Source organism: Microcaecilia unicolor, chromosome 8 (genome assembly GCF_901765095.1).
Source record: "Microcaecilia unicolor chromosome 8, aMicUni1.1, whole genome shotgun sequence".
NCBI lineage: Eukaryota > Metazoa > Chordata > Amphibia > Gymnophiona > Siphonopidae > Microcaecilia > Microcaecilia unicolor.
The window spans coordinates 16,832,065-16,850,469 of NC_044038.1; the positions used below are offsets into that span (position 1 = coordinate 16,832,065).

Here is an 18,405-nt window from a genome sequence, read left to right on the forward strand (position 1 = left end):
AACATGACTATCTCCTCCAGCGAAGGCATCTCCAAGTCCTGACCGGAAACCTGATCCTCCTTAAGTCTCCAGAACTCTCTAGGCCTTTTAGCAGGAACCACCTGAATTGTTCCAAAGTTACTACAAAGAACAGAAGAAGGACCTGCCTGTTTCAATAAAAAAAAGCCTGGTACATTTGAAGAACAAATTTTGGGGGGAATCCTCCTTCCTGAATTCCCCCCCCCCCCCCCCCCCCAAGCAGGAAGTATCACCGCAGACTGATCAGCGGACTGAGGAAGAGAAAAAGAGGCCCTGTCCTCCACACTGGATTGGAGCTAGCAAAATGGCTGCACCTCCCACCAAAACGGGAGTATGCACAGAATTAGGCATCCGAGCCGATTGACCTGAGACTGCCAGAGCAGCCGCCACGATGGGACCCGCCCGGGCCAAGTGCTGTGCAGTATTTACATGCGCCGGAGGCTCCAACCCTCCCAACGCTGACTGAAGAAACACCGGTGCAGCTTTTTGGTCATGGCTCGGCCCCGCAGTTTTGGGTTTGTTTTTTTCTTTTTCGCGAATCAAGCAAAGGAAAACTGCCAACCCACCGAACAAGGGAATATACCCAAAAAGCCGCGGTTCCAGAGAGCGTCTGCTTTTTTTTTTTTTACTTCATGCGGCTACCTTCTCCCAAGGCTAAAATGCTCTCCCACCTGAGAGACTGCGCCCTCCCCAGTCCGCACTATAAATCGAACCACTGGGGGAATACAGGAGAGTTGGGGGAGGGACCCGGTGCCTCCGGGTATGACACCCCAGAGCGGACTAAAATGTGCACTGCACTCAGTCACCAAATGCCAAAATACTCCGGGGCACAGAAGAGAAGTCCTCACTTTTTTTTTTTTGTAAATAGCACCAGAAATAAAACGAAAAGAAAAAGTTCCAGAAGAGACTAAACGGCTCACCTCCCTCCACCTGTTGGAGACTGAGAATAATGAGTCTAGGACTAGGTGGCCAGGGCTCTTATTGGCTCTCTAGAGTCAGAGTTCTCAGTCTCCACCTGCTGGAAGGAGTGCATAACCCATCAGTCAATTCCTGGACCGGTCCGGAGGGACGCTAAGGAAGCCCCATTTTTAGGTTGGTTTTATAACTTTTAAAAAGGTAAGTCACTCCTAAGAGAGAAAGAGAGATTCTTCCTTGCTCCTTTGTCTGGAACAAGAAGGCACAATGCAGGGTAGATTCTAAAGAAGCATGTTTGGGACCGGAAAGAACTAAGCAATGAACATTAAGAATACGAAGAACCCTAGCTGGTTAGTAGGGAATAGTAAGACTGGATAAAGCAGGGAAGCCTGTAGTTTCCAACCCCTCCCCCTACTGCAGTCTCACTGCTTCTCATCCTTTGAAGCCCACTCCATCCGGCTATTCTACCCGCTGCCTCTCAGAGTCGCAGTCATCTACCACCCCCCTGAAAAATCCTTCTCTTCCTTCCTCACCGACTTTGATGCGTGGCTCTCTGTCTTTCTTGAACCCTCATCACCGTCCCTCATTCTCGGAGACTTCAACATTCACGTTGATGACCCATCCGACTCTAACGCTTCTAAGTTCCTCACCCTAACATCCTCCTTCAACCTCCAGCTGTGCTCCATCACCCCCACTCACCGTGACGGCCATTGTCTTGACCTAGTCCTCTCCTCCTCCGGCTCACCCTCCAATTTCCACGCTTCTGCTCTCCCTCTCTCCGATCATCACCTGATCACATTCACACTTCTTCACCCCCCCCCCCCCTCTGCCCCGTCCAACTTTAACCACCACCTCCAGGAATCCCCAGGCTATTGACCCCCCCCCACTCTATCCTCTAGTATCTCTAATCTCCCCTCCATCATGTCCTCTGAGACTGTAGACAAAGCGGTCTCCGCTTACAATGCCGCTCTCTCCTCTGCTTTGGACACCCTCGCTCCATCCACCTCCCGTCCCACAAAGTGTACTAGTCCCCAGCCTTGGCTGACCCCTTGCATCCGCTACCTTCGCTCCTGCACCCGATCTGCTGAATGCCTCTGGAGGAAATCTCATACCCATTCAGACTTCCTTCACTACAAATTCATGCTATCCTCCTTCCAGTCCTCCCTATTCCTTGCAAAACAGGACTACTACACCCAATTGACCAATTCTCTCAGCTCCAACCCTCGTCGTCTCTTCACCACCCTTAACTCCCTCCTCAAAGTGCCCCCCGCTCCCACTCCCCCTTCACTCTCTCCTCAATCACTGGCTGACTACTTCCGCAACAAGGTACAAAAGATTAACCTTGAGTTCACTACCAAGCCACCTCCTCCTCAGCCTGTAGCCCTATCCAACAACCAACCAACCATGGCCTCTTTCTCCTCCTTTCCTGAGATCACCGAGGATGAAACCTCCCGCCTTCTTTCCTCCTCGAAATGCACCACCTGTTCCTCCGATCCCATCCCCACCAACCTACTTAACACCATCTCCAATACTATCACCCCCTCCATCTGTCGCATCATTAACCTTTCTCTCTCCACTGCAACTGTCCCTGACACCTTCAAGCACGCAGTAGTCACACCTCTCCTAAAAAAACCATCACTTGACCCTACCTGCCCCTCCAACTACCGCCCCATCTCTCTCCTCCCCTTCCTCTCCAAAATACTTGAACGCGCCGTTCACAGTCGCTGCCTTGATTTTCTCTTCTCTCATGCCATCCTAGATCCACTTCAATCCGGCTTTCGCCCTCTACATTCAACAGAAACAGCACTCTCTAAAGTCTGCAACGACCTGCTCCTCGCCAAATCCAGAGGCCACTATTCCATCCTCATCCTGCTCAATCTATCCGCTGCGTTTGACACTGTCAATCATGATTTACTTCTTACCACATTGTCCTCTTTTGGGTTCCAAGGCTCTGTCCTCTCCTGGTTCTCCTCTTATCTCTCCCACTGCGTTTGACACTGTCAATCATGATTTACTTCTTACCACATTGTCCTCTTTTGGGTTCCAAGGCTCTGTCCTCTCCTGGTTCTCCTCTTATCTCTCCCACCGCACCTTCAGAGTACACTCTCATGGATCTTCCTCCACCCCCATCCCACTATCTGTTGGAGTTCCCCAGGGATCTGTCCTTGGACCCCTTCTCTTCTCAATCTACACCTCCTCCCTAGGCTCACTGATCTCATCTCATGGTTTTCAGTATTATCTTTATGCTGACGACACCCAGCTATATCTCTCCACACCAGACATCACCGCGGAGACCCAGGCCAAGGTCTCCAGGACCCAGGCCTGCTTATCCGACATTGCTGCCTGGATGTCCAACCGCCACCTGAAGCTGAACATGTCCAAAACCGAGCTCCTCGTCTTTCCACCTAAACCCACCTCTCCTCTTCCTCCACTCTCCATCTCAGTTGATAACACCCTCATCCTCCCCGTCCCATCTGCCCGCAACCTCTGAGTCATCTTCGACTCCTCCCTCTCTGCGCATATCCAACAGACTGCCAAGACCTGTCGCTTCTTCCTCTTCAACATCAGCAAAATTCGCCCTTTCCTATCTGAGCACACCACACGAATTCTCGTCCACGCTCTCATTACCTCTCGCCTTGACTACTGCAACCTACTCCTCACCGGTCTCCCACTTAGCCATCTATCCCCCCTTCAATCCGTTCAGAACGATGCCGCACGTCTTATATTCTGCCAGAACCGATATACTCACATCACCCCTCTCCTCAAGTCACTTCACTGGCTTCCGATCAGATACCGCATACAATTCAAACTTCTCCTCCTTACCTACAAATGCACCCGGTCTGCGGCTCCTCACTACCCTCATCTCCTCCTATGTCCCCGCCCGTAACCTCCACTCACAGGACAAATCCCTCCTCTTTCAGTTCCCTTCTCCACCACTGCCAACTCCAGGCTCCGCTCATTCTGCCTTGCCTCACCCTTTGCCTGGAACAATCTTCCTCAACCCCTACGCCAAGCTCCCTCCCTACCCATTTTCAAATCTCTGCTTAAAACTCACCTCTTGAATGCTGCGTTCGGCACCTAACCTTTCGTGAAATATAGTATTCCCTATCAGACGGACCCCACACTTGTCTTTAGATTGTACACCTGTCTTTTAGATTGTAAGCTCCTTGAGAAGGGACTGTCCTTCCATGTTAAATTGTACAGCGCTGCGTAACCCTAGTAGCGCTTTAGAAATGTCTAGTAGTAAGTAGTAGGAAGCCCACCGTGAAAGCCTTGAAAGTTAACAGTGTGATTTTATAGGTGATACGGTATTCGACAGGAAGCCAGTGGCATTTTATTAACAGTGGAGTTGAGTGGTCAGTACAACGGGCCATACAAAATAGTTTGACAGCTGTGTTTTGGGGGGTTTGTAAGAGAAAGGATGAGGACTAAACCTCTGTCCCACACTCTCCAGTAAACCTCTTTCCTCCTCCTCTTTTTTTTTTTTAAAGATTGTTGTGCTGGAAAAGGAGAGTGCCACAGGAAACAGGGGAGAGGTGAAGGGAGGGAAGTCAATTCACAGGACACCACAGACAGGGATCTGAAGACCTCCAGATATGACTTTGCAAAACTCAAGCCACCCAAAAAGCTCAAATGGGGACCGGCTGACCAACTGGACCAGGAGCAAATCACTCAGAACCAGAGGCTGAAGTGTGTCCATCCACCTGCTGGAGATAGAAAATACTATGGAGCTGGACTGGATGTTAAGAGAGATAAGTCTCAGCTTGGTTGTCAGTTCTCTATCTTGCCATGCTGGTTGATGGATACCACTATCCCACAGGTTCTGGAATAGTGGGAAGCTATGTAATTGAAAAATAGCTTTTACCAATTTTAGAAAAATAAATTGGTAAAAGCCAAAAAAGTTATTCACTAAATCAGGCATACAAGTCAAAATATGGCCATGCTGAAACTTCTGTTTTACTTAGAAAACTTGTATGAAACTTATCTTCTGTCATGTATTTTTTTCCTATGAAAGAAGATTCCAGGCATTAACATATCCACCAATAAGAAGCTTGCAGTTAATCTGCCCTAGTTTTCCCCCATGCAAACGGACATGGAGAAGGGAATGACTGCACATCTGCCCACCCTCAGCTTCTGTACAGAATTGCACTGCTCATTCAATGTGCCAAAGTTCCTTCAAGACTACTCACTGCTCTCTCCTCAATTGAAACAGGCTCCTTAGGATCATTCCAGAAGATGGTAGTTCGATCTCCAGATTCAAAGATTACACTGTACTGATCTCTACAGTCAGGATCTTCCAGCCAATAGCGCAGGTTCCCCTTCAGGAAAAGAAAGAAAGAAAGCCACAAATTCCTGTTGAAATTACATAACTAAAAATTTTATCAATCTGTTGCTATACATCCCAAATTCTTCATTGGACTGTCACACAACCCAACACCCTGTTTAGTGTGAAGGGCATGTACCTGAGAATTTGGCCCTTAATGTACTCTTGTTCTAACAGCCTTCCTCTAAAGCAAGGAGGTCTGTTTAGTCTATAAAGCCAATGTATTGCAATGTTTTTGTTGTTGGTCTTTTAAAACAGGTCTCACAACCCCTTAAGACTCTGGTTTTTAGAACTGCATATTAAAACCCTGGTCTGTCATTATTCTCCTTGGGAGCACTTTCAAAAGGCACCTATATAAGTTTGCTTACTTGCCTCAGACAAGTTGATTTTCACTGCTAAAGAGACTACAAGCACATCTACTCTGCTCAAAAGCTAGAGGACAGTTGCAGAGAACCTGCAGCAACACGTAAGAGCAGGCCTTTAGGAAACACATCTAGCTTGGAAAAGGAGGGAGGATGAAGAATACCACAAAACTGGGCTGTAGCACCTTTCCATACCCTCTACTGCTGAACAGCAGCAAAAGGAACCCTCCTCAGAGTAGAAGCAGCAAGCAGTATTCTGAGGCATTGGAGACCAGGGAGAGGACTTGGGGAGGGAGACAGGGAGAGCAAGGAAGTAGAAACAAGGAAAACAAATGGAACAAAGAAGAGAGGGCACCTGAAATGGTAGTGGGGAGTGGACAGAGGATTCTCCTAAGTTGGGGGAGGGGGGGGGGAGAGGGTAAGTGGTATAGAGGTGTAGTGGAGGGTGTGCACTCTCCAAGGAAGAAATTAAAATGACAATGCACTCCTGCCACCTGGGGTGCTGGAGTACATGAGCAATTCATTTTGTCCCTGACACATAAGCCATGAAAGAAATTTATTCAAGTCTCAATGACCAGAAATTCATTCTGTTTTCTGTATATTAAACTTACGAAATCTTTGAATGGCTGTTTCTCTGGAATATCCCACTCATCACTAATGACTGTATACCTGCAACAGTAAACAAACCCAAATTATTTCTAAGCACATTTCTTGAAAGATTGTTGACTTACAAACAGGTTAAAAAAAACACCTTAAAATTTCAGGAATTAGGAACAAAACAGAAGGAAGCAAAGAGATCAGAAAAATCACTCACTTATCAAAGTCAGTGAAAAGATTCACCCGGAAGGTGTGCTGCTTGTCCAACTTGTAGCCATCTGCATTTTTTACTGCATCCACAGCATGAGCTGGAGACACATATTCCAGGAAAATATATCTGTAATACAAGGTAGTCAGAAACAAGATATTGAACTTAACATTTCTTGCCACTCTCCTTCTCCAAATATATTTCAAAATTACTTGAATCCCATACTAAGAGAAATATTGGAGCTGGGAGTAAAAAGCTGCAGAGTAGCCTCAAACTATTTTCGCTATTAAGAACCAGTACTTGCCCAGCATGAGCTTTTGACAGGAGGGAGACAGACGACCAGATTGAAGATCAGCAGAATTCGGGTTTTAGAATTACAAGCATTTCCAAACCTGAGTTCAAGGAAAGTTACATTAAGGTGCAGTAAAGGGAAAGGGGATGGAATTTGTATATCGCCTTTCTGGGGTTACAATCAAAGCGGTTTACATATTATATACAGGTACTTATTTTGTACCTGGGAGCCTGGATTTGGTGAGGCTCTGCCAGTTCGGACACTATCTCACCGGGAACCCTGAGCAGTTGCACAGAGCTCATAGGGAGTGTTTGGTACCTCAACTTTGCCAATTTTTGTTATATGGTGCTCTATCACTTTCAGAAGTAGGTCCATGCTAGATCAGAATCTAGTTACACCCTCTAAACAGCTATATTCTCGCTATATCTAGTAGACAGATTTTACACCAGGTAATGGAATCGTAAGGTACTGCTGCTTTCTGGGGCAATGGAAGGTTAAGTGACTTGCCCAGAGTCACAAGGAGCTGCAGGGATTATTTCCTATACCCCAGAGGGTTTACAAATTTTGTACCAGAGAGAATGAAGAGTGAAATAATTGCCTAACATCACAAAAAGCTTAATGGGAGAAGGGGACATCCAACCCTGGCTTCCCTGCTTCTAAAACCACTGCTCTATTAAGTTACTCCACAATGCGATGGAAACACAGAAGATATGGTCCTATCACACTGGCTTTAAATGCCACTCATTCCTTTCCTAATCTGACAACTAAGTAACATTAAGTCTTTAGCAAAAAAATAAATGTAAACAAAATAGGAGTTTCAATTCATTGATGCTAAAACTTTAATTTTCAATAAAGACTAGCAATTACAAACTGGCATCCTATCAGGCGCCACTCTCACCCCACCTTCCTTTTTCAATATTCAGATTTCTATGAAGCAAATTAATGATTTATATGAAATATTAGTTGTGTTCTGCTGTATTTCCTCCCACAACTCACCCTTTGGTTGTTCCATCAGCTTCTGGGTAAAATTCATTTGTGATTTTGCCAAACTTAGAGAAGATCTTATGGATGACATTTTTCAGCTTCTCAAGACGGTCTGGCCCGACCTGGGGCACATTGTCCACTACAATCACTGAATCAATTCCATCTGCTTCCTGGGGCTGGTCTTTTAGAATGTCACCCAGTAACTCTACAACAACACAAACTCACACACTTACTATGATTCATATAAGGGAAGGAACAAGAACTTAAAAAAAAAAAAAAACAATCTTCAGAGAGCCTTTAAAGAAGAATCTTCATTTTAATAAGTAAGAATATGCTTATGAGAATAAAGTTTTACTACTGTCACTAAATATGCACGTCAAATATTACATTGCCAATAGTTTCAAAAGTGACATTGGGAATAATTTACAGAAAAACCTATTGCTTTCGCTTGTGAATTGCCTTTGTAGAAGTTCTGCTAGCACCTCCTCTTTCCAAATATATTGAGGCAACATACCAAATGAATGTAGAGCATTTCCTTTCAAAATACAGATGGAAAACAGGGACGGCAGATTATCATCATAGATAGTCTGCTCTAGTTCTGTAGTGTGCTTTAAATCACTGATTCTATCTTTCTTTAATGTTGTCTATGCAGAAAAATGTAAAAAAAAACTGGCTTCCAGTAGCCATTTTTAAAGTTTTGCTAATTTGTTGATATTGGAAGAAAAAGAGTAACAGCCAAACGGAAAACATTCGACACTTTTTAAAGTATGTATTCTGACATGACAAGTGAACCAAATTAACATATTAGCACTTAAAGATCATACTTGGACAAAGTTACTAAGCTATTTCCACACATCTGAATGATTTTAAGGTCAACAAAACACACACAGAACACTTTTTTTTACTGAACTATTATAATACACTTGTCAATTAACTTAGGTTGAAAGATTTTAAGCCCTGTACATATCACATGTTAAAATAGAATGTCACTAAACAGGTCCCATCTAAACACAAACATTACAAAAAAGATGTATTGGGATATGAGCTCTATACCAATAAAATCACTAGTTGTTACTTCTATAAGCTACTAGAAGTACTTAGAACTTTAATAATTAAACAGCTGGAATAACCAGTTTTTAATATCTTGGTTAGCAAAAATACTTTTGTTCTACATGGGTTGTTTTCACTATGGGATATTACGTGGCTACATTGGGCATTCTACAGAATCAGAGTTCCACATCAAGCTGCCACAAGGTTAAAGAGGATAGACTAACAAGTAATCTAAGAAAATAATTCCTTAAGGGTGGTGAAAGTGTGAACAGCCTCCAAGTGAAAGTGGTAGACATAAGGACTGTACCTAAATTCAAAAAAGCAAGGGACCTGCACTAAGGTTCTCTAGCTTATTTGTTGATACGACTTGATAGGTTTTATGGTCTTTATCTGCCATCTATTTCTTTACCTTGACAGGCTTTAGATGTTATAGTTATTGTTTGACTACATCTCTTTCTGAAACCAGAAATTACGATCTGTTTTAAAAAGCTTTTGGGGGGACGGGGGGCTAGATCATGATAGCATCTTGTGGATTGGCTAACAGGAATCCACCAGACAAACTGCACCATTTGACGACATGCATTTCAGTTCTGACATATCCAATTAGCCTTTTTCCCTTTTAGTTGACAACATTTTTCCAGTGGTACAATATTTGCTAACAACACTCTTAAATTACATCACACAAAAAGGGGATGTTGTGTTTGATTTGCTTCAAATGTGAATGCATTTTATGATCCAGTATTTCTATTAAAATTAATGTCCCTCAGTTGCCTCAATGCTAAGCACAGTTGCTCATTATTCACAAATCTTTCTTTTAATGTTTACTTTATCTGTAATTTTTATATATGTTTTGCTGAACATAACAAACTTGTACTCTATGTTTTTATGTAAGCCACTATGACCAAGTTCTGTGGATTAACAGGTTATAAATTTATGAAATTAGTGAATTTCATCCTTTAAATGTCTGGATCGCCGATTATTATCTTGACCATTTATTATCTTGATCTTAATCCATGCCCACAGTGCTCTTTCACTGAACAGATGACTTTTTAATATTAAGTTTACCTTGACAAAAAATTAACAGTAGATAGTAAGTTGCTGCAATCTTATCAAAAAGCTTCAACACTATGGAAACAGAGGAATCAGAGACTATTTCTCCAGTCATTCCGTTTTATAGTACGGACGCAGATATTGTCCCAACTAGACTACTGTAATGCAGCATATGTAGGCTGCAAAGAAAACCTACTATGATCACTGCAGACCGTCCAAAACAAAGCATCAAAATTTATATTCAAAAAGTCAAAATATGATGAGCAACCCCACTACTCATAATGCTACACTGGCTCCCAATCGAGGCCAGACAATTTTTCAAAACCAGCACAATCATCTTCAAAATACTGTTTGGCATGTCACCGGACTACATGCTAGACGTGATTAGACTATCACCAAGAAATGCAAACCCAGGAACCAGAGGTTACCTACTACTCCACCTGCCCAACTGCAAAAATGTACTATACAAGTCCACTTACATGGCGGGACTTAGCTACCTAGGCTCAAAATGGTGGAACTCAATTCCCATAGTCAAGAAGCATCATGAACTACCTCCAGTTCAGAAAAGAGCTAAAGATCTATCTCTTCAGGAAATTCTATGAGTAAAATATGCACTAATCATTCTGGAACAGCAATACACAATGCAACCTCTAACTGTAACACAAGACATATCTTTTTAAGAAACCCAATGGTTATTCTATATGCAGTAATATTTACCTTGCCAATCACTCTAAAACACATCATACAACCTTGTAAATGTAATTGAACCAATGTAACCTCTAATAACTGTTAAATATAAGCCATATGGAACCGAAACTCGTTTTTGGATAATTGTGGGATACAAGCATGGATAAATAAATATATAAAGATATTAGAGGCTTCATAAGCACTTTGTACTTATATTTATTCATACCAACAGCAACATTAAAAACATAAAAATCAGACAGTAGTAGAAATTAGTTCCAAAAACTGACCAATGTGCCACCATGAATGAGGAATCACAGAACGCAAGCTTTTGGAAACCGAGACAACAAACGAGTGAAAATGTTGAAATAATCTGCAGGCGTGTGGCCACCGCACTTTAAAAGACCAAGGAGCTTGTAAACTGTATTTAAATCCCCCAGGCATCCCCCCCAGTAATCTTATAATAAATACAATACGACAGATTTTTCACTACCAAACGTGAAAAGTCCACTTTCTTTGAATTCTAACAACCCTGTGTGGGTTATCAAAACCCCTCCGTACTTTGAATTCCCCATCAACTTTCTTTCAGGTACAGACACCGTCCATTAACACCAGTATGAGGCAAAACCAGATGGCCCCTATTGCAAATAGTATCCCCCCTCCCCCGAGTAAAGTGGACAACAGCTTTAAAAAAAACACAATTAAGTGATGAGAGCAACGCAATAAGCAAGGCTAGAAACAACAACACACAAAACTTCTGAACCCCCCCCACACACACACACAAAACACGAGTGATGAGCGCACAACGCAATAAGCAAGGCTGGAAACAACAACACACAAAACTTCTGAACCCCCCCCCCCCCACACACACACAAAACACAATGAGTGATGAGCGCACAACGCAATAAGCAAGGCTGGAAACAACAACACACAAAACTTCTGAACCCCCCCCCCCCACACACACACACAAAACACAATGAGTGATGATAGCACAACGCAATAAGCAAGGCTGGAAACAACAACACACAAAACTTCTGAACCCCCCCCCCCCCCCACACACACACACACACACACACAAAACACAATGAGTGATGAGCGCACAACGCAATAAGCAAGGCTGGAAACAACAACACACAAAACTTCTGAACCCCCCCCCCCACACACACACACACAAAACACAATGAGTGATGATAGCACAACGCAATAAGCAAGGCTGGAAACAACAACACACAAAACTTCTGAACCCCCCCCCCCCACACACACACACACACACACAAAACACAATGAGTGATATAGCACAACGCAATAAGCAAGGCTGGAAACAACAACACACAAAACTTCTGACCCCCACACACACACAAAACTTCTGACCCCCCCCCCCCCACCCCACCCCACAAAACATAATGATGAGAGCAACGCAATAAGCAAGGCTGGAAACAACAACACACAAAACTTCTGACCCCCCTCCCCCCCCACACACACACACAAAACACAATGATGAGAGCAACGCAATAAGCAAGGCTGGAAACAACAACAACACACAAAACTTCTGACCCCCCTCCCCCCCCACACACACAAAACACAATGATGAGAGCAACGCAATAAGCAAGGCTGGAAACAACAACAACACACAAAACTTCTGACCCCCCTCCCCCCACACACACAAAACACAATGATGAGAGCAACGCAATAAGCAAGGCTGGAAACAACAACACACAAAACTTCTGACCCCCCACAAACACACAATAACCCGGCAGCTCACAGGGCCTATAAACATTTTTTCAGAACCTGTCACTGCATAGCCCACACCCCAGCAGCCAAAGGGAATGAGCCTCAGCACCATGAGAAGAGAAACCCTGGCATGGGCCCGGCGCAGGTGAAACAAGGCCGCTTTCCTGGCACCCCAAGAGCCGGCTGTTAAGTAGGCCGCAGCGCTTTCTCTTCACCGGCCCACTTCACTCGAGGCGCGTGCCCGGGGCCTGCGCTCCGCCGCGCTCACCTTCGTCGGTGATGTCATCCAGGAAATCCTCCGGGTCGCTGAAGGAGAGCTCCTCGGGATCCTCAAAGTCCGGCCCGTCCGCCATGCTCTCTGTCTCCTGCATTGGAGAAGGGAGAGAAGGCAGACGAGAGCAGCGTCTCTGGCGCTCGGCGGTTAGGACGGGTCGCGCCCGAGCAACAACGTAGGAACTAGGTGGGGCGGGGGTCGACCCGACGAAGGTTCAACTCCTCCAAAATCCCGGACGGAGCCGCCCGCCGCGAGCTCAGCGGGCCATGTGCGCCGGGCGCGAGACGGAAAAGGAAAGTTCCACCTCCCCGTCGTGGGGTTACCTACCTTCCGGGCCTGGACCGGCCAAGGAAGCAGCAAGGCTAAGGATAAATTAGTACCTACAGAGTTTGTTAAACAGTAAATTAAATTAAGCTAAGTCAGAACTGTGCTGCATAAAATAGATTGTCATCTACTTTATGTATTAGAAAATAGAATAAAACCCCTATTTGTACGGTAACATTAGTTTCCCCCAACATGGAAGAACACGTATGTAGGAAAGCGCAAAGGGTGGGGTGGGTGGAGCCATTTAGGAACGTCGAAGACGAGATGTCTAAGTACCGCCTCCTCCGCTCCTCCTGACCTTCCGGCAATACAGCGATCTCACCCAATCTCTCTGTGAAGATACAGGGGGCTGAGAGAGAGAATGGGGGAAGATTCAGGGGGCTCAGAGAGACTGGGGGAAGATTCAGGGGGCTCAGAGAGAGAGAGACTGGGTGAAGATTCAGGGGGCTCAGAGAGAGAGAGACTGGGTGAAGATACAGGGGGCTCAGAGAGAGAGAGAGAGAGAGAGACTGGGTGAAGATACAGGGGGCTCAGAGAGAGACTGCGTGAAGATTCAGGGGGCTCAGAGAGAGAGAGACTGGGTGAAGATACAGAGGGCTCAGAGAGAGAGAGAGAGACTGGGTGAAGATACAGGGGGCTCAGAGAGAGACTGGGTGAAGATTCAGGGGGCTCAGAGAGAGAGAGAATGGGGGAAGATTCAGGGGGCTCAGAGAGAGAGAGACTGGGTGAAGATTCAGGGGGCTTAGAGAGAGACTGGGTGAAGATTCAGGGGGCTCAGAGAGAGAGAGAGACTGGGTGAAGATACAGGGGGCTCAGAGAGAGACTGGGTGAAGATTCAGGGGGCTCAGAGAGAGAGACTGGGTGAAGATACAGGGGGCTCAGAGAGAGACTGGGTGAAGATTCAGGTGGCTCAGAGAGAGAGAGAGACTGGGTGAAGATACAGGGGGCTCAGAGAGAGACTGGGTGAAGATTCAGGGGGCTGAGGCTGAGAGAGAGAGAGACTGGGTGAAGATTCAGGGGGCTCAGAGAGAGAGACTGGGTGAAGATTCAGGGGGCTCAGAGAGAGAGAGAATGGGGGAAGATTCAGGGGGCTCAGAGAGAGAGAGACTGGGTGAAGATTCAGGGGGCTTAGAGAGAGACTGGGTGAAGATTCAGGGGGCTCAGAGAGAGAGAGAGACTGGGTGAAGATACAGGGGGCTCAGAGAGAGACTGGGTGAAGATTCAGGGGGCTGAGGCTGAGAGAGAGAGACTGGGTGAAGATTCAGGGGGCTTAGAGAGAGACTGGGTGAAGATTCAGGGGGCTCAGTGGTGATAGGGAAGAAGCGGGAAACTACAGGCTGGTAAGCCTCACGTCGATTATTGGAAAAGTAATGGAAGCGATGCTGAAGGAAAGGATAGTGAATTTCCTGGAAGCCAATAAGTTGCAAGATCCGAGACAACATGGTTTTACCAAAGGGAAATCGTGCCAAACGAATCTCATTGAATTCTTTGACTGGGTGACTGGAGAATTAAATCAGGGATATGATATAGACGTAATCTACCTAGATTTCAGCAAGGCTTTTCAGACGGTTCCCCACAGGAGGCTCTTGAACAAACTGGACGGGCTGAAGATAGGACCCAAAGTGGTGAACTGGATTAGGAACTGGTTGACGGACAGACTCCAGAGGGTGGTGGTAAATGGAATTCGCTCGGAGGAGGGAAAGGCGAGTAGTGCAGTGCCTCAGGGATCGGTGCTGGGACCGATTCTGTTCAATATATTTGTGAGTGACATTGCTGAAGGGTTAGAAGGTAAAGTTTGCCTTTTTGCGGATGATACTAAGATTTGTAACAGAGTGGACACCCGGGAGGGAGTGGAAAACATGAAAAAGGATCTGTGGAAGCTAGAAGAATGGTCTAAGGTTGGCAATTAAATTCAATGCGAAGAATGCAAAGTGATGCACTTAGGAAGTAGGTGCTAGGAGCCAAAGGCAGCAGTGAAAAGGTGAGCCTTCAGCATAGATTTAAAAACAGGTAGAGATGGAGCTAGACGTATAGGTTTGGGAAGATGGTTCCAGGCATAAGGCATAACGTCCCCCTCCCTTTTTAACCTCACCGTTGCTCCCCAAGCCCCTGCCCACACCCTGCTCGGGTCTGGTATCCTTTTCAGTGGGCTGATCACCTCCGCGTACCTTCCCAACCAAAATGTTAGATCCGCCACTGCCAAAGACTCATTCTGCACCAAAATAGTCACTTTCACCACCTCATTCCTACTAACAGGTATCACCTTAATCCCTTCCCACTCCTGACTCCCCTTCCTCTTCTCATACTTTTTCCAAAATTCCTCCAAACCCCTTATAGTGAGAAAACTCACATCATATTCTACACTATTTATGGGATGGATACATGCAAAAAGAGCTTCCGGTATGAACCCTTCTTCAACACTTCCCCCCGTGGTGGTGCACTCCCTCTGCCTTCCCACGACAATTGCACCACATTCCTTCTTTTCCCCATCTGTCCCCCCAACCTGCTTCCACCCTCTCCCTCCCACGCCCTTCACCCCCTCTCCCCCCCACTTGCGCAAACGTCCTAACCCCCCTCCTCTTCCCATCCCTTCTACTTGCCCCTCCCCCAGCCCCTCGCTCACCCTTACCCCATTCTCACCCCACACTCCACCCTCCTCCCTTAGCCCCTTCCACACTTAAAGTCCGTTTCTCTCCTTCACTGGAAACCGCTTCTCTTTCCAAACTGTTCCCCATCGCTCCGTCATCACTCTGCCCTGTTCGTCTTTGGACTCCGCTTTCCAACCTGCTCCAGTCCACTCCTTCCTCCTCCTCGCTCCCCGTACTTTGCCTGGCAGAATTTTGTTTTGCTTTCCCGTCCCTCCTCCGCTCTCCATCTCCGGTCTCCTTTGTGCTCCGTTCATCGCTTCCCTGCCATTTCACACTCTCACTTGCACTTCGTCTTGAGCGCTGCCCACACTCTATTTTGTCTGATACCTCCAAACTCTCTGCGTTGTTGTTCCTCAGCTCCTCCTCCACCTGCTGCGTCTCTTCGATCCCTGCCTTCACTTTCGACCCTGCACCTCCTTCCGCAGCAACCAAACTGATTGGACTACTTTCGGTCATTAACTGCATCTGTGGTTCCATACTTTCTGGCTGTGCTTCCACCTCCCAAATCTCCAAAGCCGCGTGTCCTCCGGTCTCCTGGCGATACCAACTGTTGCTTATTTTCCTGTCTTGTTTGGAGTTATCTACCACATGTGTCTTCTCTCCAGCCTTTCCCGTTTCACTAAAAATTAAAGGACTGACATTGTCTTCTTTGCCCTGACTGGCGGTGTCAAACAAACTTTGCGTGTTTTGTCCCTGTCCACTCTGTAATTTTCCACCCTCTGCATTTCTTTCCCCCTCCATCTCTTCCTGTTCTCATAGAGTTCTTTCAAAGGATTATTGCCTCTTTTTTTTTCAGGGCTTCAACTTTTTCCTTCCACCATTGCAGCTGTTTCTCCAACAACATGATCTCCCTCTGCTGTTTCTCCTTCTTCCCTGTACTTCCTGCCAATTTCGCCATGACGCCAGCCAATTTTATTCTTTTCCTCAGGATTTCTTCCTCTTGTTCCAATTTTTTTATAATCTTTAAATCCTGTAACACCTCCTCAGCAGTTATCTCTCTCTCTCTCTCTGGCCCAGTCTTCCCAATCACCACCTTCTTCCTCTCCACTACTTTCATACACGGCTTCTAAGCACGCCCGTGATTCCCGATCTCCTTCTCTCTGCTGCTCACTCAGCCTCCCCGGTTCTTTACCTTGTTTACCCCTGTGCAATGTTCCAGGCCAAGGACTTCCTTCCTGGGATTCTCTCCCTTCTGAGTCTTTCACGCTCTGCAACTGCCTCTAGCATCTGGGCCTCTTCACCCTTGCTGCACCTTCTCCCTGGCTTTTCACCTTGTTTCTCCCTTTTACCATTTCCAGTCCCAGGGCAAGACCTTTCCCCATGGGAGTCTCGCGTTCCAGGGTCTTTCTGGCCCTTTCCTTTGGCTGCTTTCTTCGCCTCCGTCTCCATCCCTTCACCACCTTCCAGCCTCTCTCTCTGTATCTTCACCTAGTCTCCAAAAACTCTTGGGGTCCTGGTCCTTCTCCATACCGTAGGCCTCCAAGCACGGCCTCACTGGGCCTCGAGAACACACCAATCCCAGGCCCTTCTTCCGCCCCTGGACTGCAACAGTCCTACCAGTCCTCCTCACAGCTCCTTCCACCAACACCTTCCTCTCCAGCAGTCTGGCTCCAACTGAGCTGGATAAATATTTTATTTAAAAACTTGCAACCAATTACAAATCAACACATTCCCCACACACCCCTTCTACTTCCCCCATAACATCTTACATACCCATTTATATACAGCTATATGCATCTTCCCACCTCTCACCTCCCATCATGGCGGCCTTAACCGCACCCCTTCCCACCTTTAATCTCTCCCAAGTGGCTATCTGGTTCACTGTCCTTATCACCTGCCATGCCATCTGCTCCGACTCTTTCTCCACCTTGAACAACTGATACTGACATCTTGCCGCCCATAAACACCCCATCATTATGATCCCAATTACATACCTCGTATCCCTTTTCCCTCTACCCCTCCTCCCCATATGCCCAATCACTATACGTCCACTTCTCTATACCCCCCACCCCCAATATATTTCCCACCACCTTCCCAACCTTCCTTGCAAAAGGACACTCAGTCAGCAAATGTTCCTCCGTCTCCTCCTTTCCCACATATTCTTTTCTCGGGCACTCCCTCTCATTTCTACTCAGCCATTTCACATTGGCCCTAACAAACAACCTCTGTTGAAAGGCCAGCCACGCAATGCCTTCAAATTTCTGCGGCACTCTCCCCGAAGTCAACCCTTTCAGGCCTTGCTCCATTCTTCGTGTCGTACAATTCTTCAATGCCAGTGTCCCTGGAAATACCTGTTCCCTTACCCGTTCCATCCACTCCTTTCTTCCCCCCTCTCTGTCACCCTCCATTTCTTTACCACCTTCATTGCCCCTCTCTGATACTCCTGCCCAACCTTCCCCCTCCTTTTCTCTCCCCTCCCCCGTTTCCCCTTTTACCCACTGCTCCCAGAAACCCCCTCCACCCTCCCTCAAGCTCTCTGCCCATCCGCATTTCTCCTCCTGTACCAATCCCCCCAAATTCATTTGCAAAAATATACTAGTAAACACCAAAATAGGATTCACCATCCTCAAACCCCCTTTTGCCCATTCCCTACATACCACCTCTCTTCTCACCGGGTTCATCCTGTTACCCCACAACGCCCGGAAAACCAATCCTGATTTGCGAGCATGCTGCCCCTCTGGCAACCAACACACCTGAGCAATCCACAAGTACAAGGGGACCAAATACGTCTTTATCAGACGCACTTTTTCCCCTGTACGTTACCCTCCATCCCTTCCATTTCTCCGCTATCTCACTCGCCTTTCCAGCAACTCTCTCCCAATTCCTTTGTCCATACCCCTGTTTTCCCAAACACTACTCCCAAAATCTTTACCTCCTCCTCTGTTTCTGGCATCCCCTCCCCCACCTTTTTCCCCTCCCCTAACTGCAACGCGTGGCACTGCCA

At 46.4% G+C, this 18,405-nt stretch overlaps 1 protein-coding gene across 1 annotated transcript in view; it reads right to left on the minus strand.

Moving 5' to 3' along the window:
- The window catches only part of EIF3B (eukaryotic translation initiation factor 3 subunit B), a 52,754-nt gene extending 39,965 nt beyond the window's left edge, over positions 1-12,789 (minus strand). Inside the window, exons 1-5 of the mRNA XM_030211102.1 lie at positions 12,484-12,789; positions 7,713-7,905; positions 6,434-6,553; positions 6,231-6,288; positions 5,124-5,252 (exon numbers count right to left, since the gene is read on the minus strand). Coding sequence (XP_030066962.1) covers positions 5,124-5,252; positions 6,231-6,288; positions 6,434-6,553; positions 7,713-7,905; positions 12,484-12,586 — 603 coding nt within the window. The 5' untranslated portion in view covers positions 12,587-12,789. The remainder of the gene's footprint in view (positions 1-5,123; positions 5,253-6,230; positions 6,289-6,433; positions 6,554-7,712; positions 7,906-12,483) is intronic.
- Between the last annotated feature and the right edge of the window lie 5,616 nt (positions 12,790-18,405).